Source organism: Takifugu flavidus, chromosome 1 (assembly GCF_003711565.1).
Source record: "Takifugu flavidus isolate HTHZ2018 chromosome 1, ASM371156v2, whole genome shotgun sequence".
Classification (NCBI taxonomy): domain Eukaryota; kingdom Metazoa; phylum Chordata; class Actinopteri; order Tetraodontiformes; family Tetraodontidae; genus Takifugu; species Takifugu flavidus.
The window spans coordinates 8,225,859-8,251,437 of record NC_079520.1 but is presented as its reverse complement, the minus strand read 5'-3'; the positions used below and the strand labels follow the sequence as shown (position 1 = coordinate 8,251,437).

General features: G+C 44.2%; 3 protein-coding genes across 9 annotated transcripts; 2 read left to right on the top strand and 1 right to left on the bottom strand.

The window, feature by feature from the left end:
- Window positions 1-238: 238 nt before the first annotated feature.
- nme9 (NME/NM23 family member 9) lies at window positions 239-20,706 on the top strand. 6 transcript variants are annotated; one of them, XM_057026254.1, is made up of 18 exons: window positions 255-297; window positions 375-429; window positions 570-627; window positions 915-1,018; window positions 1,118-1,189; window positions 1,345-1,461; window positions 1,665-1,737; window positions 1,809-1,891; window positions 1,977-2,069; window positions 2,608-2,762; window positions 3,018-3,214; window positions 3,439-3,583; window positions 3,649-3,756; window positions 4,075-4,226; window positions 4,305-4,449; window positions 5,050-5,312; window positions 5,516-5,575; window positions 6,137-6,299. In XM_057026254.1, the coding sequence occupies exons 2-17, from the start codon at window positions 397-399 to the stop codon at window positions 5,572-5,574; spliced, it is 1,857 nt and encodes a 618-aa protein (XP_056882234.1). In that variant the 5' UTR covers window positions 255-297; window positions 375-396; the 3' UTR covers window position 5,575; window positions 6,137-6,299. The 6 variants fall into 6 exon arrangements, with proteins under 6 accessions (XP_056882242.1, XP_056882224.1, XP_056882234.1 ...); XM_057026262.1 differs by lacking the exon at window positions 6,137-6,299 and adding an exon at window positions 20,568-20,706 and having other exon boundaries at window positions 239-429; XM_057026244.1 differs by having other exon boundaries at window positions 239-429.
- On the bottom strand, window positions 3,397-13,433 carry smarcal1 (SWI/SNF related, matrix associated, actin dependent regulator of chromatin, subfamily a-like 1). 2 transcript variants are annotated; one of them, XM_057026217.1, is made up of 18 exons: window positions 12,598-13,433; window positions 12,189-12,516; window positions 12,023-12,073; window positions 11,702-11,953; window positions 11,569-11,619; window positions 11,299-11,482; window positions 10,970-11,120; window positions 9,866-10,027; window positions 9,687-9,752; window positions 8,920-9,060; window positions 8,422-8,640; window positions 7,860-7,930; window positions 7,610-7,712; window positions 7,121-7,303; window positions 6,837-6,937; window positions 6,657-6,753; window positions 6,431-6,576; window positions 3,397-4,392 (listed from the first exon to the last, which is right to left on the bottom strand). In XM_057026217.1, exons 1-17 carry the CDS (start codon window positions 12,880-12,882, stop codon window positions 6,442-6,444), a joined length of 2,580 nt encoding a protein of 859 aa, XP_056882197.1. In that variant the 5' UTR covers window positions 12,883-13,433; the 3' UTR covers window positions 3,397-4,392; window positions 6,431-6,441. The 2 variants fall into 2 exon arrangements, with proteins under 2 accessions (XP_056882197.1, XP_056882189.1); XM_057026209.1 differs by lacking the exon at window positions 3,397-4,392 and having other exon boundaries at window positions 6,295-6,576.
- marchf4b (membrane associated ring-CH-type finger 4b) lies at window positions 15,239-23,110 on the top strand. The gene is made up of 4 exons (XM_057045538.1): window positions 15,239-15,553; window positions 20,568-20,723; window positions 21,307-21,499; window positions 22,689-23,110. The coding sequence occupies exons 1-4, from the start codon at window positions 15,239-15,241 to the stop codon at window positions 23,108-23,110; spliced, it is 1,086 nt and encodes a 361-aa protein (XP_056901518.1).
- The last annotated feature ends 2,469 nt before the right edge of the window (window positions 23,111-25,579 follow it).

The following is a 25,579-nucleotide window of genomic DNA, read 5'->3' as shown; positions in this document are numbered from 1 at the left end:
TTGTTGTTGTTGTTATTATTATTATTATTATTATTATTATTATTATTTATTATTATTATTATTATTATTATTATTATTGTTGTTGTTGTTGTTGTTGTTGTTGTTGGTGGTGGTGGTGGTGGTGTTGTTGTTGATATTATTATTTTCCTATTAACCTAAAATTAAAAAAAATAAAACAAATGGACATACTACGACGCGCGTGCATTTGTGCCGGAAGAGGTATTTGACCGGAAAGCGCTGTTGCGTAGCAACCAAAAAGGAAACGTGAAAAGATTCTTAGCAGCTTCATTACGTTATGTATGCATGAGTTTTCCCCGATTTAACTTCATGCTAATCAAATACCGTGTTTTTAAATCGATCTTTCTATCCTTTAGAAATTTAATTTGATTTGAAAATATGGCAGGAAAGAAGAAAGAAGCAAGTTTACAGGTTGGACAAACGGCATTTACTCGATTCTACTCAATGTACTAAAAGAAGGACTGTCTGTCTGTCTGTCTGTCTGTCTGTCTGTCTGTCTGTCTGTCTGTCTATGTATGTACTGTATGTATAATATATTGTTTTTTGTCCAGGTGTCTGTTACAAATCAAGAACAATGGGAGGAGATGCTCGCCGTAAAAGGTTTAACGGGTAAGGTCTATTTTTTATGTAAATATTATATTTATTTGATTAATATAGTACTCAACATCTGTTCTACTACCGCCTCAGGACTCACTTTACAACCATTGGGCGACCTTTCATTGTTGCTTATTGTATTCTGCCGCCACCTTGTGTTCATTTTGTAAACTGCAAATATTTGTATTCATCCTCCCTTTCTGTCTCTGTCTCTGTCTCTGTCTCTGTCTCTCTCTCTGTCTCTGTCTCTCTCTCTGTCTCTGTCTCTCTCTCTGTCTCTGTCTCTCTCCCTCATGCTGTAGTTGTAGATGTGTACCAACAGTGGTGCGGTCCCTGTCGAGTTGTGGTCAGTCTTTTAAAGAAAATATACAATGAACTGGGCGATGACCTGTTACACTTTGCTACAGTAAGAGCTCTGTGACATCTGAATTTTCCACATATTCTGGTACTATCCCTAAATGTGTGTGTGTGTTGTATGTGTTTGTGTGCGCGTGTGTCCGCACAGGCTGAGGCAGACAACATTGACGCTTTGGCGAGGTATCGCGGGAAATGTGAGCCCACCTTCCTTTTCTATGGTGTGAGTGCGTTTTGCCTTTTTCTAACCAGGAACATCCTAGTTTAACATTATTTAAATGCAGTTTCTGCCTCTGACTCCTGCTGTGGTGGAGGCACTGTATCTTCTGAGGTACGTTCATGTGAATATTAATAGATGACTTGTTGTTCTATGGACAGGGTGGGGAGTTGGTGGGTGTCCTGCGAGGGGCCAATGCTCCTCTTCTTCAGAGGATGATTGTACAGAAACTTGGTGAGGAGAAGATGGTCTTGGAGAAGGGTGTTGAACGTAAAGTGGTAAGCCATGAAATAAACATGTACTCAGTCACACACGTCAGGTGTCTTCCATTGATTTTAATTTTCATTATAGGAAAATAACAAGTGTTCCTGATCAGATTCTGTTTAACAGTTACTATTTTTGCTGTGATACTAGAATCTCCGAGATAGTTTATGCATTACTTACACTGATTCATTCATTTGATGTATTCTATTTATTTCAGATTAAAGATAGTGGTCTGGGGGAAGATGAGCAGAAAGCAGATGTGGAAACACAGGCAGAAGACAACATTATCGGTAAAAGATTCATTGTTTTATGAATTCTCTGCGTTAATAATCACAACACAAGCTGCATTTCCCCCCTGTAGTTCCAGCCAATAAATCGTACACTGTTGCTATCATCAAACCGGATGCTGTAGCTCATGGCAAAGTGAATGAGATCATTATGAAGGTAGGCAGAGGCTAACATCAGCCAGCTTCTCTTCAGCCTGCCTTTACGTCAATTGGCTTCCTGATCTTTTTTTCCCCGTGGCTAGATTCAGAATGCAGGGTTCCAGATCCTGGCCCACGAGGAACGTAGGCTGACTGAGGACGAAGCCCGAGATTTTTACCGGCACAAAACAGCAGAGGTGTGGTGAGAAGAGCTCCCTCAGAACCACCACAAAACAAGATCCATTTTTGTGTGTCATTATAATGTCCGATCAGCTCAGTGTGTGTTATTTAGGGCTGGGCAGTTTAGAGTCAACATCCCCTTAGTAGCAGTCAAGGCCTGTACAAAAATCAGTTCAATTAGTTTGCTGTGCCTCAACCTTCCATCAGCATTTCTGCACAGAGCTCAAAATAGATCTGCTGTCTCAGCAAATGTTTTTGTGCTTATTGTGCTGTTGCCATGTGATAAAATGATTAGAGATTCAGAAACAGTGTGTTGAGAATAGGGGGGTGGGGCTCAGGATTACGGCCACAAAACAATATAGCGTCATATACTGTATATAGACGTTTTCCACCATGACAACACATTTTAGCCATTCTGGGTGGGAGTACAAGCTGATTAGCTGTGCAGACATTCACTGATTGTTTTCACAGTTATTGTATTTGCCTTTAAAATAAGATCCAATGAATGTATTTCTTTGGTGTTTTTTATAACGGACCTATTTGTTCTGTTTGTAGCCATGCTTTGAGGACTTGGTCCGCTTCATGTCAAGTGGTCCGTCCCATATTCTGATCCTCTCACAGGCTGAGGGCTCAGCCAATGTCGTGCCAGCTTGGAGGGAGTTTATTGGCCCAGCAGACACGGAGGAAGCCAAGAGAGAAAGGCCAGAAAGGTTGGTTAGTAGAAACGATATATGTGCTATATCCAGTTAGAAGGCTGAAAAGGCCTGACACATTTATCTGATCAGGGTTTGATAAAGAAGCTTTTCCATTTTTTTATTTTAAAGAAATTACAGCAATGTGACAGCATGAAAATACCTAAACAGCAGATTCTGACATCACGCTCAGACACACCCAGAAATTCAGCTTGAGCACCAGCCGTGCAACCATCTGCTCTCCTCTCCTTTCTCTCCTCTGGCTTCCTTCAGCTTGCGGGCACAATACGGCACAGAGGCCCTTTCCAACGCTGTGCACGGTAGTGAGAACATCGAACAAGCCAGCAGGGAGCTCGCCTTCTTCTTTCCCAACTTCAGGATGGCCTCTCAAACTGAGCAGGATGGCAAGGAAGAGCATGCTGAGAGGACGCTGGCTCTAATCCGGCCTGACGTTGCCAGAGAGCGCAGAGGTAGAGTCTGTGCCAGATACAAAAGCACCACTACATATGTGCTTCCTCAATCCCAGGTCTTTTCAACTCGTCACTGCAGACACAATTGTCACGATATTGTCATGTCTGTCCCCACATAAAAACCTGAAAATCTGGAGGTGAAATGCTGGTTTTTTTGGCAGGAAAACAGGAAGACAACAGACTTAAATCTTATGGCAATTTTGGATTTTTATTTTGAAATGCAGAGGAGATCCTGTCCCAGATAAAGAAAGCAGGCTTCACTGTGGCTCTCCAAAGAGAGGTCCTGCTGACGGAGGAGCAGGTCAGACAGTTTTACTCCCAACATGTTAAGGAGGACTACTTCCCTGCTCTGCTGCATACTATGGCCAGGTGACTTACACAAAGGTCCCATTTTTTTTTACTATTGAGCAGTGAGTAATGCTGTTTGTGTACAGTGGACCGGTGCTGGCTTTGGCTCTGGCCAGGCAGGCGGCTGTCCGTCACTGGAGGAACCTGCTTGGTCCCTCTGATGTTAATAAAGCCAAAGAGGAGAGCCCTGAGTGGTGAGTCACCTTATTCCCAGTTGCAAAGTCACAGCATAAAGCGGAATCTTCGATGATTATCCTAGTCTCTGTCCCTCTGAGGTGACATTTCCAACTAGTTTTCTTGGAAAGGTCCAATCAGTTTGACGGCCTGATATGAAGGAAGATGAGATAAGCTGAAAAACCAAAGAAATGAAAATTCAAAAGCTCCCCGGGAAAAATGAAACTCCTTTATTTGAGTAATTACAGTGGTTCCACCGGTGAAGCATCAACTGCAGCGGGAGCAGACCAGTCTAACCACAGCTGTAAATACTGACGCCTCTGTCCTTCCTCCATCAGTCTCAGAGCGCAGTTTGCTGTAGAGAACCATCCCATCAATCAGCTGCACGGCAGCGCCAGTCAGGAAGAGGCCGACAGAGAGATCAGCTTCTTCTTCCCTCAGCAACAAACACTGGCGGTGATTAAGCCTGACGCCCTGAGGGAACACAAAGGTCCTTGCATGTCTTTTATGGAAATGCTTCCTCCTGTTTGTGCGGCGCTGCCCTTATTTTGTCTCGCTTCACTGACAGAGACCATTCTGGAGGAGATCCGTGGCAGCGGCTTCTCCGTCGTGCAGAGTAAAGAGATGGTGTTGACTAAAGAGATGGCTGAGGAGCTCTACAAGGAACACAAAGAGAAACCTTACTTCAGCCAGGTGGTGGAGTTCATGTCAAGGTGAGTCTCAGCACAGACAAAGGTAGAGTGGGAGAGAGCGCAGCCCGGCGATTCCTGCAGCATCAACCCTCATCTTAATGGCTCAGCATCAGGGCCGCCACAGGCAAGTCAGCCTCAAGTTTCAGTTTCACTGTTTGTCCCACCACACAGCTACATAGACGTGCTTGGATATTAGCTCTGTTCCGCTCTGATTAATCCCTTCTCTTGCTTGTTACGCAACTGATGAAGACAGATAAGCTCAGCTGAAACGGTTACCCCGTCGCTGCAGTGTCAGGTTTAGCTTCATAGCGGCGCATTTTACAGATGAATAACTGAAGACTGTGCTAAAAAGCAGCCTTTCCAATACAGCTGTCAATACAGCTGAACGTGCTTAAAAATGCAGGAATCCATATAACAGCAACACTATGATAAGACTTTCAATTCAGCTTTATTCACAAAGCATCCATTACAGCCAAGGTCAGGTACAGGCGCAGCACTACAAATGCTGTGCCAAGAACCGACCACATTATTGATAAGAACGCTCTGATAAAGGTCCCTGTGGATGCTACTGTCCCCGAGGATGTGCACCATGTGTGTGAAACCTGTCTTGTTTTCTACCAGTGGGCCCTGTATGATGCTCATCCTGAATAAAGAAAATGCTGTGGAGGAATGGAGGGCTATGATGGGTCCCGCTGACCCTGAACAAGCTAAGGCAACGTGTCCCAACTCCATGAGAGCGCGCTTCGCCTCCAACATCCTCCACAACTCGCTCCACGGAGCCTCCACTGAGGAGCGTGCCAAGGAGAAGATCCATTTCATCTTCGGTGACATATGCTCAGACGTGGAGCCTGGCGGCGAAGGCGAGACCGACAGGACAGATATAGGTGCTGCAGCGTTACGTGTGTCAGCTCTTTCACCTGCTGTATGTTACTGCAGGCTCTACTCACATACAGCTGCATGTCTATATATATGTTTTCAACTAGAAAGATTATTGTTTATTATATTAACTATACATAACTCCCTCACTCAATTTAACCAAATTGTAAATAATTATAATATAATATAATTTTCTTTTTTTTTTCCCCAGCAAAAGAGCAAAACAGTTTGGGAGCTGAAAATTCTGATAACCAGCGACAGGAACACTGAGGTAAGATTTGCTTTTCCTGACTGAAGGTGTTACCAGAGGTCAAAACTTAAAACCAGACACATAAAAGCAATAAATGCTGATTACTGATTGCTGTTATTGAGCATCTTTATCAGACCAACTTCTTTAAATGCAACGGACCCCCTTACATGTACTGAATATAATTAAATCTGGGTCTAAACCATTTTCTTTTGGAATTCTGACTTTCCACATAATTTTGACGTTAGCCACAGGAACTGGAAGGCAACCAGCCAGCAAATATGTGTCTATATATATAAACATTAGTCCTCCCTAGAAAGTAGGTGTCATTTATGCGTCAGCGACTGCGGCTCGAAGGGTCACACGGCTGTCGTCTGTAAAATTTGGTCTTTGCTGCGACTGGAATTTTAATTCAAAAACCATTCCAATTTGTTGAAGCAAAAAATGTATTTGGGTTAATGTTTGAGAGGCTGATTAATTTTCATTCATCACTGAATGCTCATTTTGTGGTTGGCAGCGCTCACACTAAGGGGAGTTAATTATATGGTTGGTGGCAGAAGACTCAAGTTTTCTCTTACTTTTCAGGTGGCCCACATAATTAAAGTCTGTGCAGCTCAAACACACTCAAAAGATTCAAAGATCGACCCATTTTGCCTGGAGTTGGGCCAGTTTGGTGTGCGCTTTATATGTGGAAAAATATTTAAGGCTGGTAATGGAAACCTGACATTAAATCCCTCTGCAGCCACAAGTCACATTTCTTTATTTTTGACATATGTTAGAAACTATACATTTATTTTTGAGTACTAAAGTGTTTTTTTAAGAGTCATGATGACAACTGGATGTTGTCCAAAAACAGAATAATATGTTAATTCTTCTTACAGCTGTGGTTTTCACGCTGTGGTTTTCACGCTGTGGTTTTCGGCCTCCTCCCAGCTGCTTGCAGCCTCCAGTAAGACGGCCTCGTCCCCGTCGTCCTCAGTGAAAGACCTCTGGAACATCTCTGTTATCCTCCTCTGGGTTGGGTCCTTAATCCAGTACCACAGCAACATTGTTGATGTGGTCACTAACCAGAATCATATAGAGTGGGTCTATATTCAGACGTTACCTTGGAGTGGAAGCTGGCGTTCACCGCGTTATCTGACAGATTAGACTCAGACAGCCCCACTTGCTCCAAAACATTCATTTTTTCCTGGATCAACGGCCTGTAAAATCAGTAAATATGCAAAATTATATATCAGCTAAAGACCAGGAAAAAACCTCCAAGCTCAGCGAACAGCGTACACACCACAGGTGGTCGTCAGCAGATCCTTTAGCAACCAGATAGTGAACGTTCACGTTGTTGGTTTGTCCAATACGATGCACTCGGTCTTCTGCCTGAATGAGAACCTACAGGAGGGGAAAAGCATCCAGATTATCATTAACATCACACACGTCCGCACACAAGGCAGAATCACACAAAAGCAGTCAAACGTTTAACCAGGGAGCCTTTAGCCTGGAACAAATTGAGCAACCAAACGGTGTCGCCGCAGTGCTGACGTTGAGTATTCAGTAGTGATAAACTTGTCTCACCCCTGGATTCCAGAAAAGCTCAGCAAAGATCACCAGGTCAGCCGAGTGCAGGGTCAGACCCATGTTGGCCGCTGTGATCGACAGCACGGCTACACAGCTGTTAGTGGAGAATTGGAACTTCTCGCACAGCTGCTGCCGTTCGGCTGACGGAGTCGACCCGTCGATCCGGATGTAGCTGGCATTCTGTCGAGGAAATGAACACAACTGTCAACCCACCAAAAAGGACCGACGAGAGCTGCTTATTCTGATTCTACATCCCACCACCAGGGGGCGTTTGAGACGTTTTAACTTCAGTACCGGAGAGTTTACAGACAAATGGCTGCACATCGCAGTTACGCATCTTTTGTAACGATATGAAGTCATTGTGTTGCATAAGAGCCATGAGGGGGGGGAAGAATGCTGACCCCAGACTCCCACAAAAGAACAACCTCGTTGACATTTCTCCTCCTATCAGGCCTGCGAGGAACGATGTATCTGTGCGTTTCCCACCTTTTTCTCCAGTTCGGCTGTAATGTGATCCAGAACTAACTTATGATGAGCAAACACTAGAAACTTCTCCCGGCCGCCCTCCAGCATGTCTGTGATGTACTCCCTGTGACAGAAACAAAGCCATCTCAAATCCAGCGCGGTCGCAGCGGGCTGACAAAAGATTCAGATTCCTTTTACGTCTTAATCTCGGCCCCTTGACAAATTTAAGCTGATCCGACGTGCCGATGCCACATCATTAGACCGTACTTACATAATGGCTTGCAGTTTGGCTTCAGCTGTGTGGTTGTAAAATACGAGGAGGGCTTCCTTCTCTTCCTTTTTCTGAGCAGGAGATAAAGAGAGCACGAGATAAGAACTGATGCTAGACTCCGATGCGTGGATAAGACAGCCGTTACTCAGAGGATCAGCACGATTATGAACAATCAAGATCAGCGACTCACTCCCATCAGAGCATATAAGACCCCTTCGAATAAAGCCCGCTGGAGTATTCTGCTTTAAAAGCACTCGTGTGCGATTTTGGCTACCACCCTGTAAACAGAGGGTTTTTTTTCTGGAAAACAAGATGTCTCGTTGCTCTCGATGAGTTGATGCAGATGAACCGTTTATTATTTACTAATCTTCATAGAGCAATTTTCTGTAGTTAAAGCCAAACGACTCCACGGGAACCACTCTGAAACTCTGATGCAGTTGGCAGTTCTTTTATATTCCTCCCAATTCTTTGGTGAAACGTTTTACGAATTCTTCAAAAACCAGAGGCAAGAACAGATTAATTTTGTACTAATTCCAAAGAAGGTGTCAAACGTCTCTCTTACGTTTCGATGTCCCTTTGATAACTGCTTGGCTGCAGCCGACAGAGCCGCTTTAATGCGGGAGTTGATGCTGTCTGTGGTTACTGTGACGACCTTGCGTTGTTTGGCGGGAAGCTGGGCGAGGACATCGGACTTAAGGCGGCGTAACATCAGAGACTCTTCCAGCAACAGCTTCAACTCCCCGAGGTTGGACGAGCCGGAATAGTCCCAACCCCAAGTAGACTGGCATGAAGCAGAGAAACGGAGTGAGCAGCGAGACCTTTGGAGTGCCGAGGTTGTTTTAATCACACCGTAAGGCTGAAAGGCCGGTCTCATGCTTTCAAAGGCCATTATATTCATATTTTTTAGAGCAATTAAGTCAAATCACACAATGAATTGACAACCTTCGCTAAGGTTAAAGTTATTCATCAGTCCTGACCAAATGAGAGAAATAATTAGCTCAACTTCAACTCACCAATTTGACCTAAACACATTAACGCGTGACACTGAAACTCAAATTACCTGTTTGGCGTCACAGTAGCGCAGCCCAAACTCGTGAAAGCGAGGGAAGAGCAAGGGTCTAACAGCCAGGATTTGCGTGTACAGCTCAGATGGTCTGGACATGGCAGGGGTCCCAGACAGAAGGATCACCCTCTTTGCAGCCTGAGGACAGAAAAGCAACATTGGCGGTGGAAAACAAATGCAAAAATAAACTTCCACCAGAGTGTGATGACTTTTAATTCCTAAAACGGTGGCTGCTCTGGGTAACTGTGGTAACATTAAAGATGAGCCTGCAGTATTGACATTTTCTAATTACTTTTCACTGTTTTCACAGGAGTTAGGAGGGAGCCCACAGCAGCCAGCAGCTATTTTAGAATTATGTGACTAATAAATATTGGAGCTGCATGATTTGCCTGCAAAAACCACCCAGTAATATAGTTCTCATCATTACACCGCCATGCTCGCGACAACAAGACAGCAAAAGCATCATTTATTTGTTTGTATGGCACAAAAATGGAAATGTTCCATGATTCCGAAGTATTTTCATTCATCATAGTAATTTTTCTCCCATGTCCTGGTCAACCTCACATCCATGCTGTTGTACTAAAAGCCCGTAAACAGAAACCTTTCTAGCTTTACTTTGATCTGCTTCTTTGGATATTTCAGAGATATCACGCTGAGCCTGTTATCACCACCGTAAAGTGCAGATTTAAGCCCTTTGATGACAAAAATGAGCCGCCCAAAGAAAACATTAAGCTGATGGGAGAGAGAGAGAGAAAAAGTAATACCTTCAGCAAAGGCAGCGCTGCTTTACAGCGAGCCGTCTTCATGTTCTTTAGGAAGTGAGATTCATCCTGCACAGAATGACAGAAACACACATTCTGTTTAGAACTGGCAGCAAATGCTGGAATACGGCGTTAGGAGCGTAAAGCTGAATATATTTTCTGAGCAGCCCTCATCAACGAACCATAATGAGAACATTGAAGCGGCTTCCCGAGTGCTGCTTTTCGATCCGACTCAAGAGGTCGTAGCTGATGATGTTGACCAAACCTGACTGCAGACTGTCTTTGGCCTTCACCACCACGTTGATGCTGTCATCACTCAGGGAGGGCAGCCAGCGTCTAAAGGCCTGCAGGCACAGAGAAAAGCTCACAGTAACCCAACTCTGTTCTGGCTCTTCTTTCATCCCACCTTGGAGGGAATTGGTCAGGTGCACCGCAGAAACAAAGAATGAAAACCCCCTGACCGAGGGGGGAATGTCGCTAATCAACATTTATCCTCGACTTTTTATTGTCATAAACAAAGACTTGTTTTTGCCATTGGCCTGTCAACCCAACTTAAGCTCACCAAATAATGGCGCTCATGCCGTGTGAGATTCCTGGCCAACACTAAAGGCTAATAGTGCAGACAAGAACCAAACCGGACACACGAAGTGTCCTTTAAAAGGGGACAAGATTGTCACACTAAATTCTCCTCTGTGAATCCCCAATTCACTGACTGCACACGATCCAATAAATCTATTTAGAGAACAGGCTGTCTCGTACCGTCAGGAGACAGAAGGCTGAGCAAAGCCCCACAGAAAGTGAGCTGCGAGTGCAGCCGTGTCTGGCTGCGCTGATTTAAAGCAGAGAAAGAAGCTAAAAAAATGTCAGACACGGGAAAAAACCCAAGATGATCTCTGAATGTGATGGATTGTCACAAAAATACCACCCGGAACAAATCAGAGGTTAACCAGAAATAGGATTAAGTATTTCAAGACTGTATTTAAAGATCTAGACTTTAAATGTGTAGTTACCTTGCTTACAGCTACAAGGGTATGATTACTATAGTTAAATCAGTTAAATGTATTGCATCTTCCCTCCGTCTGTACCCTTCGCCATGGCACTGACTTGAGATCTGCTTATGGTATCTCACAGAAGTAACCTGCTCGTCCTCCAGGAAATGTATTGCGTCACTACAAACGTTCTTCTCTAAAGATAACAGAATGCAAGCTGTCTTTGAGAAAATTCCTCCAACGAAGTTTTAAGCAGGATTGATGAAGAAGCGTGCTCATCTCCAGTGGCGTTTTTACCTCCGCCCAAGTGAATCTTACAGAAGACGGAGCCACCACCAACAATGGCCACTCACTCCTGTAGTAGGCTGCTATACAGATGGCCTGCACAGTCTTGCCAAGGCCCATGTCATCTGCCAGGAGGAGGCGGCCCTGTTTAGACACTGCAAAACTACAGGAAAACACCGATAATGTGAGAAAATGAACAAAAATGATATTCCTGTCAATCTATGGAGATAAATTCACAGTTAAATTCAGATAGATAAATTCAGAGTTAGGGTCAGTCATCTCCTGGACCTGCATTTTAGCTACATCATGAAAAAGCCGAAAGGCTTTAAAGATGCACCTACTTGACCCCTTCCCTCTGGAAGGGCATGAGGCTGCAGGTGAGAGTGGGGTCAATACTAGAGAGGTCTGCTTCAGGGATGTCTGAAGATCTGGCCTCAGTCCCGTCAAACCTGGCAGAGAAAGCCTGGACTATGGCCCTGGGCAGAGGCTCCACCTCCACTGCTGCTATCTTGCTGAGCAGATCCACTGGGTATGGAACACAGCACGGTCAGACAAGATGGCTAATGTACCACAGACACACAGGGGCACTAAAAAAAGCAACCTCTACTCACTGAGTCTCCTGTAATCCTCAAGCGAGAAGCTCCACTTCCTTGTTTTCAAATCTACAGTAAATACACACAGAACCAAAACCCATCAAGGGGGAGAAATTGTCAAGAAGACACAGAAAAATCAATTCCTTTTTACCATAATTTTTGGTCGGCATCAGCTTAAAGGCCGCAATCACGTCCGCATTGTAACTGACGTCAACCTCAAACTTTGTGGGAGACACCAGGACGCACTGGCCCTGCAGACCAGCTCCAGGTTTCTGCCATCCGTTGCACAACTTCAGCAGCGCCGTCAGAGCTGCAGCATCGCGGGCTGGTGCTGCAGGATCCACAGAGTCCATTCCCTCCAGAGGCCGCAGAGACACAGAGGCAACAGCAGCGGCTTCCTCCACTGCAGCCAAGAAGGAACAAAGATGTAGCAGCACATGCTTTTGTAGATATAAACCTCAGGTGCTCGTACTTAGCTGTTGATAGTCCTCCAAACTGAAGTTCCACATCTTTGCAGCAGGATCTAACCCAGAAGAGAATTTATTACTACTCACAAAGAAATAAAGTGTTTAAAACGTATATCTGGGTAAGGTAGTGGCTCTGCAAAGCTAACAGATACCAACAGTAGAGGCACTTACCATAATTCTTTGAAGGGATGGATTTGAAAACTGCTATAAGTTCTGCATGGTAGCCCACTTCCACTCTAAAGCGACCTTCTGTATGAGGAAGGCATTTTCCACGTACAGAGATGGCCGGCTTTTTGGCAGGTACTGCACTGAAATTTGATGAGCTGGAAGGAAGCTGCACCACAGGACATTTATTAGCTTGCTTGTAGAAGGATCCAGCACCACCAACAGAATTAGTGCAGGGGGGAACAGGTGTTCGAGGCTTCACAACAAGGTTTCCTCCACTGGATAAAGCGGGAGCGCCACGATCCGCCTGAGGAAATGGGTTTGTTTTTTTGGTCTACAAGGAAACAAGAAAAAAAAGGACATTTTTATCAGTGCACTCAATGATCCCTGGATAGCTGAAGACCAAAGATCATACCTCTCTTGAGCTGTTACTCTGACTGGCGTTGGGTTTGAGTCCAGCTGAGTCTTGTTTAAAAGGTAGACCCAGCAGTTTTGGAGCAGAACCCGAGTTCGAAGTCACTCTAATGAGGGTGCACGTATTGAGGTTTGCTTTAGGTGGCTCTGGAGTGCTGCTGAAACTACCTGAGGTCTGATTGTTGCTGCTGGCAATCTGACCAAGTCTTTGAGCCCTTCTTTCCAGAGCTTTTCGTCTGTTTTCTTCAATCTTCCTCGTTTGCTCGGCAGTCAGCTGATTAGACATGATGAAATAGTTACTCGTTAGTGCTGACTACTGATGTAGCAACACCTAGTCCAGTCTATACCGTCATGGATCTGGACTGCCAGGGTAGATATGACGGTTACAGGAACTCTAATGGTTGAGTTGCGGCCATGCTAAATATCAGCTAACGCAGCTAGCACATGCGGCCACAACACAGGAAAGCACTCGTATGAATTAGCACGTCACCTTTTAAATTAGACGTACATCAATAAACATGTATGTAAAGGCGATCTTATTTTAAATAAATCAATTCCTTGTTTCGCTCCAAAGTCAAAGTCGAAACCCTTAAATTTTCTGTTTTGGTATCTGCCGCGTAGGAAGTGACGTAGAAAAACAGAAATGCACGTGGATGAGACGGATGCTGGGTAATGTAGTAATGAGTTCTTAAAGCGCTATTTACGTTAATGTCAAACCAGTTTTACTTTGGAGAGCCAGTTCAATTAAGTATTTCTACAATTTGAATACAACATCAATACACTGGGTTTCCTTGGCTTGGTTTTTTACATTTCTATTTTTACTTCAGATTTTATTACAGTGCTATACTTAATTTTAGACCCAGTTGTTTCATTTTTCAGTAATCTGTGGAAGTTATCTCAACATTTAACCAGGTCTTCCTATGCAGCCATATATGTGATTTTCTTTTCTTTTCGTTAATCTCTCTTCTGTCTTCACTTCTCCTCATTAACAGCAGGGTCCCCCTGCAGGAACTTGCTCCTGCTCTAAATTTCGTCCAGAGAGGTTTTTTCCCTGCCACTGTTGCTTGTTTAGAGGTCAGGCTCTGGGTTCTTTAACCTCTCTAGAGACACTTTTGGCCGTAACAGATATACACATGTATTTTATCAATAAGTTTACATATTCATTTTTGTACTTTGTAAATATGTGGGTGGATTCCAAATCAATTAAATCAGCGCTGCCTCTGGAGATTAGTTTTGGGCATATTTACTATTTTCAACTGTTTAGAGATAAAACAAAATGTCAGTCAGTGCTGCAGATTAAGTCAGTATCCTACGGCTAATATATCAATTTAATAAATTAAGTATTCATTTAAGAGGCTGATCAAACAAGTATTTAATTGGTCATTCGTCAAAAAAGTTACTCTAAAACTTTAATCAGTAATTCCAGTTTGACCACTGTGAGGCAGAACAGCTTTTTAAACCCTATTGTTGTTGGGTTAAGTTTGTGGTCTTCTTCAGTCCTCTCTGCGTTATCAACGAGAGGGGGTGTGGGGAATGCTTCCACCTCGCAGTTTTGCAGTTTTCCCTCGGCCCTATTAACCATTTCCGAGTTGCTGCCTGCATCAGGGTGCGTTGATGACGTGTGGCGTTTGGGAGCTGTCCCAGGGATCGCGGTGCTGAAGCTGCTGAAGCTGCTGAAGCTGCGGCGCCGCTTCAGCAGCCAATGATCACAGGGGAATCCGCGGCTACGGATGCTTTCACCCAGAGCAGAAGGTTCGGTCCGACAGTCTTGTTGGATTCTTATATTCTTTTAACCGAGGGATTGAAACCTGCGTCGGCTTCGCTCCGCGGCCATGGAAATCCGGTAATTGGGGAGGTCTACGTGTCGCCTGGCACAGAGTTGCACACCGGCTGCGGTCTGCCTGGTAGTCCATGAAAATTAAACCCTGAAACTGAGCCGTGCAGGAATCAGGGTGGCTTTGGTAAGGCAGATTTCTAACATGGCTTGCCAGCGACGGAGTTGATTTGCTTTAAACCGAGGTGTTTTTGAATCTGGTTTTATTCCTGAAGACCGTATTTTGGTTTGGATGGTCTCAGTCCTTTGTAGCAAAGGCTGGTTTTGTCGTGCATGTGGAGGGAGAAGCTTGTCGAGTTAGTTTCTGTTGTGCACGGCTACTGAGGCCACGGAATGACAGTGGACACTGAGTGATCACGGCCATATCCTTATTACTTGAATGCATATTCCCATCAATCAAAACATTTCACTTTGCTCTTTCAGTCCCGTCTATTGAACTTAATGGCTTCAGACACTTGTTTGCTTCCGTGGGATTTATTTGCCTTTTGGATCTGCATCCTCACTGGAAGACAATAAAAGATTTTGCCTAGCAAAATACGGACGTAAACCAAGAAAAGACAAAAGAAACGCTGGGAACGTCAGGACAAGACTCACGACATCAAATAGCTGTTAATGACGGAGTCGCAAACGCCACACGCGGGTTTCTTGCAGCACCTTTGCGCGGTGCTGTGAATTAGTGTCAGAGAGAGCCCCGATGCTGCGCAGCCAGGGCATGCTGAAGAACCGCTGCTGCGTTCTGCTCGGTGACCTGAGGGTGCTCCTTCTCGGGCCACCGGCACCGCCAACACCGCTGCCTCCGCTGACCCCAATGAACGGTCAAACTACGGAAATCCGCGAGGCAGGCGTCACCGTCCCCGACAATAACAACACGTTGACACGAAGCCATCAGCAGCACGCAGGGGACCGGGGTGGCCCGGCGGCAACGGGAGCCGCGGGGCCGACGATCGGGGAGCGAGCCGGCTGGGTCGATGCTGCAGAACTGTCGGTGGCCCTGCGCGGCTGCAGCAGCTCCTCTGATGACTGCTCAAAGAGCAAACTGGAGGAAAGGTTCTCCCTCACCAGCTACACGGAGAGTGGTTTCCGGACGCCTGTGTGCAGGATCTGCTTTCAGGGACCAGAACATGTAAGTCAAAGATTTTAAAAAAAAGAAAGAAGAAAATCATAAATTTTAGCAATTCTGCTATGAAGTAGATTACATTTGTGACAAGTTTTGAATTAATGGGATGTCTTGTGCATGTGGGACCAAAGCCTTTCTGTTTCTCAGCCAAGAGAGTTTTTCATTGAACACATCTCATTGTTTTATCAGAGCGTCTGTAGCAGGAGACCTGTCTGAGCTGGAGTCCCGGTGCTGCTGCACACATTCCTTTGTGTGGCATGAAAAGGCAGCTAAAGCTCTTATAGTGGGTGGATAATGAAAATTCTTGCACCCTGTGGACGACAAGTGTGGAGGATAAACAGGGACGCGGGAACACGTCATTATAGCCACACTCTGAATTCATTGTCTAACACTAAGTGCATGGTTAAAAAAATCGGTTGCCGTCTGCAGAGCATGCTTCACCTGGATACAACAAAGGAAAGATCTGAAAAAGATGGCTGGGGCACCGAAACACGGTCGTGTTATAACCCTGCCACGTGTTTGGAGCACAGGACCAAATTAATAAAACCAAGTATTTGAATTATTTGCTACCTTATCTGAAACCAAGCAACACATGAGCTGTATAATCTCTTAGTCACCGTCCTGCACGCGGTCTGTTATCACCACAATCTGATTACAAGACCGTTGTGCCTCTTTCCATGGACACAGACTTTACAATTAATACTGGCACGGGGTCTCATCATGAGATTGGCACACAAGGTCTCATCCTGCTGGTTTTTTTTAACCCTCCACTGATAGCCAACGCGCTCTGTGACGCATACAAAACAGCCCCTTCAAAGTTTGCAGTATTTCCCATCGGCTCCCCCAACTCGTCTCGTGGATGCTTCCTTGAGCAAGTCAATAGCACTTGATTTTGGGTCGTTTTATCAATATGGATGTTCTCATCTACCACCTGCTTTCCGTTTCCTATTTTTCCCTGCAGTTGGTTTGGATGATATCCAGATATCGATCTGATGAGGTGTAAGGCTGGAAATGGAGAACAACGCTCCATATGAATGCAGGGATGGGTGGACAGTATTCCGGGGGCAGTGGGGACATTAGTTATCCTTTTCTCTCCCTAATCCTCCAACTTGTCACAAAAACTAAAGGAACAAGGATTTGATCTGACAATCCCCCTCCAAAACATTTCCCTCCCCAGGGCTGAGACGCTTGAGACTGAATTAGAGACTGAGAGAGATAGAAACTGCTTTCCTCAAACACAAGGAATGGAATTTTAAAGTCTGTTAGATTCAACTGAAGGATGATTTAACTTTGGTTTAGCATGACACCAAGCAACATTAACAAGTTCATTTGGACTGCTTTCCTGATTTTCAAGGAATTCTATTCTGTAACTTCTAAAATAATCTAAACATTTAATATATTCACAGGACTACATAACAGTTCAGATACAAAGGCAGTGTAGAGAATAACATCAGCTAAGGCAATGACAAAAGTCGTCATACATATGTACCGTTCCCTGAAGCTCTGATGATCTGTTTCCTTTTTAATTCATCCAAGTTTCTGTCCAGCTAAAGAGCAGATTTTTCCTGCTTTAGGGACATATTAGCACGAAACACTTTCTTCATTACAGCATGTGTGTTCAGACATGTTTATATCGTCCCTGAAATAATAAAGCGATTCTCCAAGCAATCATCATTTTAGCTCACTGATAGATTTTGAGGGAATATTGTGCCCAGGATATAAAAAAGACATTTAAATTGTAATAACGAAAAATGAAACCGTGTGTGTGCGTGTGTGTGCGTGTGTGTGTGTGTGATTGCTGATGTGTCACGCACTATTATGTTGAAGAGCCCTTTGGGGAGCATGCTCCTACTGTCCTGTCCTCACCAACAGCTGGATGTTGAGATTATGTGAGCCCCCCCTGCTCTAAAAAAACAGAAAGAATAAAGAAAAAGGCTGTTTCCCTCTGTTTCTCCTCCTAAATCATAACACAGATAATGCACTTGCATAGTGCATTTGCCTGATGCGCAGGAAAAAGCCCCGAGGGGTCACGTTAGTGTCGTTCTGTCTGTATGGCCCCCCAGTGCAGAGGTGTTCTCTGTATTCATCACAGCAATACTCCTCTGCACTCTGGTGAGGATATAAACTCGGTACATTGCAGACATTTTTTTTTGTCCCAGCAGAAGTCCCTCGACGGCCGCTATGAATTCTTTAGCTTAGAAGCCTGAGATGCTCTCCTGTCAAAGTTCCTTAGGACATTAACTGCCACTGTAGGCCTGATGGCTCCCATAAAAGAACGGAGTGGACCTGTGCATTTTACTGGTGGTCATAATAGGTGAAATGTGTAACTGATGTGAGCTTCAGTGATTACACTGTCCATCAGATTTGTTGTGCATGTATGCGATGCCGTTTTTTAAAGGCTTCGGTATTGTTGATGGTTCAAATATCACTGTAAAACGTCTTCCCTCCAGTTTCTTTATGCACTAGATTCTAAAAACTCATTCCCTTTGTGGAGAGTCGATACAGTTTACTTGTATTGATCACAGACCCTTAAGAAATATGAAGCCAGTTAAAATTCAGTCCCAGGTTACCGTGTATGTTGGAAGAGATTTGAGTTTTAAGTGGGAAATAGGCCAGAGGAGAAAGAAGAAATACAACAACACACATAAAACACCTAAGCTGCTTTTATAACGTCGGTGTTTTGATTATTACGCCGTTTGCGCAACAATAAAACATCAAGTCATCGGTGTGCGTGGGCTGTGATGCCACATTTGTTATGGGCCTCGGTTGTACTGGAGTGATCCATGATTTGCCTCTTGGCTGCTATCAGGCCAATCCCAGTCAGTGGTCTGAGTCCCACTGGACACGGCAGAAATGTTCTGGTGCTCCTGCCAATACACTCCCACCCTGGCCATCTGTAGACGGGCCACATCTAATTCCCTGTGGGTTTTTTTTTTCTTCAACCAAGTCTCGGCTCCCTCCCTCAGAAATGTCAAGGCAATCAAGATGATGTAGGAACAATCTGGAAAGTCACCAAATTCCCCCAAGAAACAGCAAAGACAGAGCACGAAAATGAGATATTTAACAGCTTAAAACAGTTAAAGCTGACATCAGAAACTGTCTGAAACGGTGGCGGAGCGTCTCTTGTGTTTTTATCGCCATCAATACGACCAGACAGGTAATATGTTTCAGTGTGTTTGGGGCCCTTGGTGAGAGATTATAAATCTCATTTGTTCCCTGGGCTGAATACAGTTTATAAATATTGGCTGGTTAAGAATCCAGCGTAGCAGATTTAGCTGTTAAGTAAAAAGCTTTTGATGTCAGGGTAAATATGAGTTTTCTACTTTGCCTGATGGTTTCCAGCTTTCTGCTTGCTGAACAATGCTTCTTTTCGTAAAGAAACCCTGTCAACTCCCACTGGATAAGATTTTAAAAAACAGGACAAAAAAAACCCCTAATGGTCAAGAAAAAAATAACCTCTCAGCATCTTTTATGCAAAGTTGGGCAAATATTAATCAGCAATCCTTTCTGTAAAATTGAGTTACTTTAATATTGTAAAGTAATGTGCATCGTCAATATATTTACAAAGTGTATTGATATTGCTGAAATGGCACAATCTATACCTAATCTATAAGAGAGCCTGAACCTCTATCTCAGTTATAAATGCAGGTGTTTGTTGTTTTTTTAAAACCCTTCTTTGCTCCACTTCAACCTAAACTCCAACCTAAAATGATGATGATTTTGTCCCCTTGCTAACACATTTCCTCTCATCAGACAGTGTCAGCACCTCCACAGAGTATCAAACAGGTATCAATACTGTCTGACACTCAGGTAATGAAAGGACCTGGTAGAAAAGCACCGACTGAATGGTTAAGGACCAAAATTAATTTATTTTCTTCCCGGTCTGTGAAAATCCACAGATACAGAGAAGAGAGAAGCTACCTGCAACACTCTGCTCTGCTTAACAAATGCAAAAGTTGCTTGCTGCACTGCTTCTATTTTATCCTGTGTGTGATGTTATTGCAGATTTACCCTTTTAAATCACTTTGTAGGGTTTTTAGAGACACACTATATCAAGGTAAATCAAGGCAAATTCATTTTGTACAGGTCAAATGCAAGCAGGTAAGGCAGAGCAAAAAGAGGAGAAAACGTCTCTCTACATTTATTTAATTATGGGAGAACCAACCATATATGCTGCTATAAAAATGTCTAGTATCTAAAATATCTTTAGTGCAGCATGTGCTGCTTCGTCGCAGTTTGCTCCTTCACCAGAGCTTCCTCCTAAACCCTCTATTTGATTTGGTCCGTCAGGTAGGCGCAGCTTTCATTTCTCACCTGAAAATTTGTGAAGTTGTAAATGTGTCGTACTGGGCGCAGGGCTCTGCAACTTCCTAAGTGCCTACAGTATAGGAGGGCTTTCTTTCTTAGGTGTGCGCGCTCGCCTGGCTGTGCATGCAAAGCACTGAGGAACTCAATAAACCAGCACAAAGAACCTCAAAGAAATACAAATATGCCCTGTGTGATCTGCAGTGTAGTGCTGTAGGCTGTCTGCAGGGGGGTTAAATGATGAAAAGATCAAATGGTTTTGCCAGGGAGTCAATTTTTGTGATATGGTAATATTCTCTGTGAACCGCGCCGCTCTTTAGGTTGCGTGAATGTTTGAGTTCGTCATTAGGATTCCGATTGTGTTTACCGTTCGTCTCCACTGCAATGTTCCTTTCTACCGCATTGTTTGTTCTGCTAAAAAATGTATTTTGACGTGGTGTGACCATCTGATCATCTACTTCACAACCAGGTTTGAGCATTTATGTGCAGAGAAGTCCGTGCGTCGATTTAGTCAGTAGCTACTGTTGCTGGTCGCCAGAAAGCCAGTGAAGTTGTGTGTAACTGCAAACTCCTCATGCTTCACCAACCATTTAACCTCCCACTAACCCTTTATTTATAGTTATCTACTCAAGAGAATATTTATTTCCATATGTTTGATTAATGCGCATCCAAGCTCTTGGCCTGACTGTGTGTATTGACCGACTCTGTCCCACAGGGGGAGCTCCTGAGCCCGTGTCGGTGCAGTGGGTCAGTACGTTGCACCCACCAGCCCTGCCTCATCAAGTGGATCAGTGAGAGAGGCTCTTGGGCCTGTGAGCTGTGCTACTACAAGTATCAGGTCATTGCCATCAGCACTAAGAACCCTCTGCAGGTGAGCTGTGGAAATGTGCATTTACCTACTGTGTGAGTGTAAATGTGGATATCAGGGTGAGGACCCATGACATTGGTTGTTAACTTTAGGTCAGGGGTAGAACGCCTCTGGCGCTGCTCCTCTGGGACACGTGCCTTTAAGGTTTTGATTTCAGAATGATTTTGGGGCAATGCAGCACTTGCTCACTATCACAAGCCCAGAAATAAAACTACAAACGACGCTTTCAGAATTACGAGGATTTTCTTTCCTGTGATCACTGGAAGAGACTTTTTTTTTCAGCTTTACGGACACTCTAGTTTATGTGGGCAGCCTCGCGGATCTTCAAGGTCCTTGCATTTTTATTTATTTCATGTTTTTAAAACAGTGCTTCCTGCCAGTGGAAACATTCTCATTCCTTTGATGCAAGAATTTTGCTGATCAGCCAGAACAGAAAATGTATGTTCTGTTGTTGAAATGGTGGTTGCCTTTATCTTACTGCAGATTTTTTCCCAATGGCTTCATTCTTGTTGTACACTAGCATTAATCAAATAATTAAAAGAAATCCAAGGTTATGAGGCGTAACAGCGTCTGCGTCTCTCTACAGTGGCAGGCGATCTCCCTCACCGTCATAGAGAAAGTGCAGATAGCAGCAGCCATCTTGGGCTCCCTCTTCCTCATGGCCAGTATCTCCTGGCTGGTCTGGTCCTCCTTTAGCCCGTCGGCCCGCTGGCAGCGGCAGGATCTGCTTTTCCAGATCTGCTACGGCATGTATGGCTTCATGGACGTCGTCTGCATCGGTGAGGCGACTTTCTTCCTGCTTCATTTAGATTCTTACACTTCGAAACTGTGATGACAATGCTGACCTTCCCCTTTTTATATAAGAATATAGTAAATATGTACATAAGGCGAATAATGCAGCAACGTGCATAAAATGACAGACGGCGGGCTCCACCTGCTAATCTCACTATGTGGATTTAATATTCTGCTGTTGCTCTGCTTGCAGGGTAATCTGCGTACACAATTGCCAAACCTTTTGTAATACTCACCGTTGTGCAGTTCCTCAGCCCTGAAAGTGACTCCTCTCATTGCATAAATACATTTAACAGTCCTATAATTAAAGCTGCCGGCCTACCGTCCCCTGAATTCCTGTTCAATTTGATACTGGCACTATCTAGTTGCTGCCATCTCTGTGGTTCCTGTCTGATTTGGATGACTGTGATGACATTCCGAATCTAAAAAAACCCCTCAGACGACATCCTGACGAGTACAGGAGGAGATTGATTGTCTCCGGTTTGCTAGCGAGGATGGAGTGTGCAGTCATTAAGTCTGCACTTTGTGGAGATTAACTTTTTGCCTGGCAGTTGTTAAAGTAAAGTACTGACTTTTACTTATCCATTTGATTAAAGTGGCAAAGACGCAACAATGATGAGTGGAGACCGGATTTTATGAATAAACTCTTAAGAGGTTTGAGATTATGCGATGTTCACGCTCACAGTGCTGCTGCTCTCAGTGTAGGAAAAGCATTAAGGAAAGGCTTAACTATAGCTTTATGATTTGCGCTGGTTCTGTGCAGCCCTGTAAAGTAGCCAATTTTCATCAGAAATCTGACCAAGAACCCAGAAAACTGCCGGGCTCCCAGCGTTCCTCTATACAGGCTGACTTCACTTTCCCAGATCGGGTTTAATGAACACAAATCAATAAGCAATTCTGAAGTACCCCAGAGAACAAATGCACCATTTGCTAACCTAAATCCAGAAGTGGCACCTAGTGCTGCAGCTAAAATTTTTGTAAGAAATACAGATCTTTGCCCAGAGCGACAGAGCAGCATTTTAAAGATGAGTTATTTTGTCCTGCTTCCATCTCAGCCAGGACGTTCTTCATGCTGCAGCGCTGAACCCACCACTGCAGGGCTATACATCACTCGCAGGTGTCCTTAAGTCTGCTTCAGACACTGACGTCCTTTAATTGATGCTCTGATCTCCACAGCGCTAATTGTCCACGAGGGACCGTCTGTGTTCCGTATCTTCCACCGCTGGCAGGCCGTGAACCAGCAGTGGAAGGTCCTGAACTACGATAAGACACTGGACAGCGATGATCTGAAGAACGTAGCCGTGGACAGGACTCTGTCTCAGCCCAGCCCAGGCTATCACACCGGAATAGGGGTGTCGGCCTCCACCTCCTCACTGATGGTAGCAGCCTCCGCGGCCGCCGGCTCCACGTCCACGTCCGTGGCAGTTCCCGCGGATGGATTAGAACCGCACGTGGACCAGAACAGTAGCAGCACAGTGCCGGACCACCACTGTCCCTACAGCATCCTCCACATCCTCAGTCACCTGAGGCAGCCAGAGGCTCGGAGCCAACCCAGCAACAGCACAAGAGAGCTGGTCATGAGAGTCACCACAGTGTGAGGAGTCAACCGAGGCCTTATGTCACGCGGAGGTGGAGGATTTACGAACCAGCTGACAGTCGGGAAGGAAGAACACTGGATTAATACCATGTTGTCTGTCTCTTTGAAAATGCATCTCTGATGTCCTCACGTCAATTGAATAAAAGTCAAAGTCTGATTTGCAGAAGTGGTTGGGGAAAAGTGTTTTTGCTATTTGAAGCATTTAAGAGGATGTGTCCTGATGCTTTGAAGGTCAAAGGTCTCCAAGCTATTGTGCAACCGCATCGCCACAGAAACCTCAACCAGGAAGAATTAATAAGCTGTAGAAAACATCAAATTACTCCTTCATATCCTGCTACACGTGTTGTATAACAATTGATAGTAACAAGCATTAAAATCACGGAAAGATACATGATACATTAGCATTATCTTCAGCATGTAAGTACATAATTGTTGCATATTGATTGATTTCTGTAACTTTCAACCTGAATTTTTAAACAAAATACAGTTTCTTAATAATATGCAAATGTAGACAATGTTTATTCCATAATCAAATTCCAGATTCCAGATTAAACAGCTGCCGTGGCAGGAAAACAACGCAGAGATAATCAGAAGTGCAGCTGCAGCCATCACACACACACACACACACACACACACACACACACACACACACACTCACCAATCAAACTGTGGTGTCAGTTTTCATAAAATCAGCGAGCATTGTGCAGTATCAAACTCCAGTTATCTTTTTTTTTTCAAATTAATTTTTAAAGTCTTCACAAAAACAAAAACTCAATTTCAGATGTTCTTGATTGAGTCTTTTTTTCAGTATTTTGTGGCATCTCAAACCGAAAATTTTAATTCTATCATGAAAACCCAAAATGTAAATCTGGTGTAGAATCGCTGTTCTGAGAGCAGCCGTCTGCTTTGTTGTATCAGCACATGTGGAAACACAGTCCTGCTCCGCAGCACTCGCAGGCCATTAGGGACATATTCATTTCCATACTGAATGTATGGATCCCCCGGTGTTGGATCTTCACATTCGGTTATGCTCTTTGAACATCTGAGCTCCTCGGCTCTTATTTCACATCTCCAAAAGTGTTATCCTGGGGGATGGAGGCTCCTGTGGCACATTGTAGCAAGGAAGAAACACTTAAAACAGGCTCATAGTGTGTGGCAGATGGGTTTTGCCCCTTTATGCCAGCATAACAACACTGTGACACTGCACAGAACAACATAAAGAAAACACTTGGATGCTCATATTGTCCCTTACAAGCAAACCAAAACATCCAAAGATGATCAGAATATGAAACGCTGTCAGAAAAGATCCAAGTTTCCTCTTTAGTGTCGTACAGATGATCGTCAATGGCGGCTTTTTGTCGTTCAGCTACCGTAGTTTCCATGGCTGCTTTTGGCAAACAAACCTTGTCTCAGTCGATATCACCCTGATCTGACTCAAACACCTTCAAAGAATCCCACTGCTCTATTCTGGGATGCTCGTGCGCATGTGTGATCAGCTCTGATTTCCAGAACTCTTTAAGTTTCTGGCTAATTAATTAGAGACACACAGGCTATTTTGGAAACTCCTACTCACACTAATCAAATTTGAGGTGCACGTGCACAGAGGATTAGGTAGTGTTGAGATGTTCTGCTGAATTATTCAAGCCATGGAGGGTTGATATCAACGCTGTATGGGAGGTTACGCAGAGTTCACCGGTCCGCTTGTCACACTTCCCTTCACACCTTGTCTCTTTGAATTCGCACGCACGCATGCGCACACGTACGCAATGTATACATCCACAGAATATATCACCCGAATGTTATCTTTCATCATCATTAGGAGGTAAAGTATTTAGATAATCTGGCACACACACACACACACACACACACACACACACACACACACGCACACACACACACACACACACACGTTACTCACGTAGCAATTTTCATGCCTTTCATACTTTTAAGTACCATAATTTAACACACACTGTTATATTTTAGCATAAAATGATACCAAACCAGGTCAGAGCGGATTCCTGTAGCTGCCACGTTATCTTCCAAATGTTAAATCTGGTGCATTTTTGCGAAGGTGTGACATTATCGTGATTTCCATATATTTGGAGGAGGCTGAGCTAAAGAGGGGGTTTTTGAGCGGTCTAAGCCGTAGAATGTGGGTAATTTGCATACAGCTAATGTGATATTCAGACAGGTCATCTTAGGTGGGAAGCAGGCTGGTGGAAAGTATTCCATCCCTGCAAACTATCTTTGAAGGCGAAGAGAAGCTCTTTGAAAAGGTGAGGTGAAATTACAGGTATTTTGAGAGGATGAAAGCGCCGACAGTAGAATCCAGGGAGAAGGTGTAGGAGGGGGAAAGATTGGTCTGCTTATTTTCCAGAGAAGAGATTTTTTTTGTCATCTTCCCCACCCACGTATATCTCTTTAGGGTCAGAGGCAGGATTCTTAGGGTGACTCATCACAGAAAAATAAA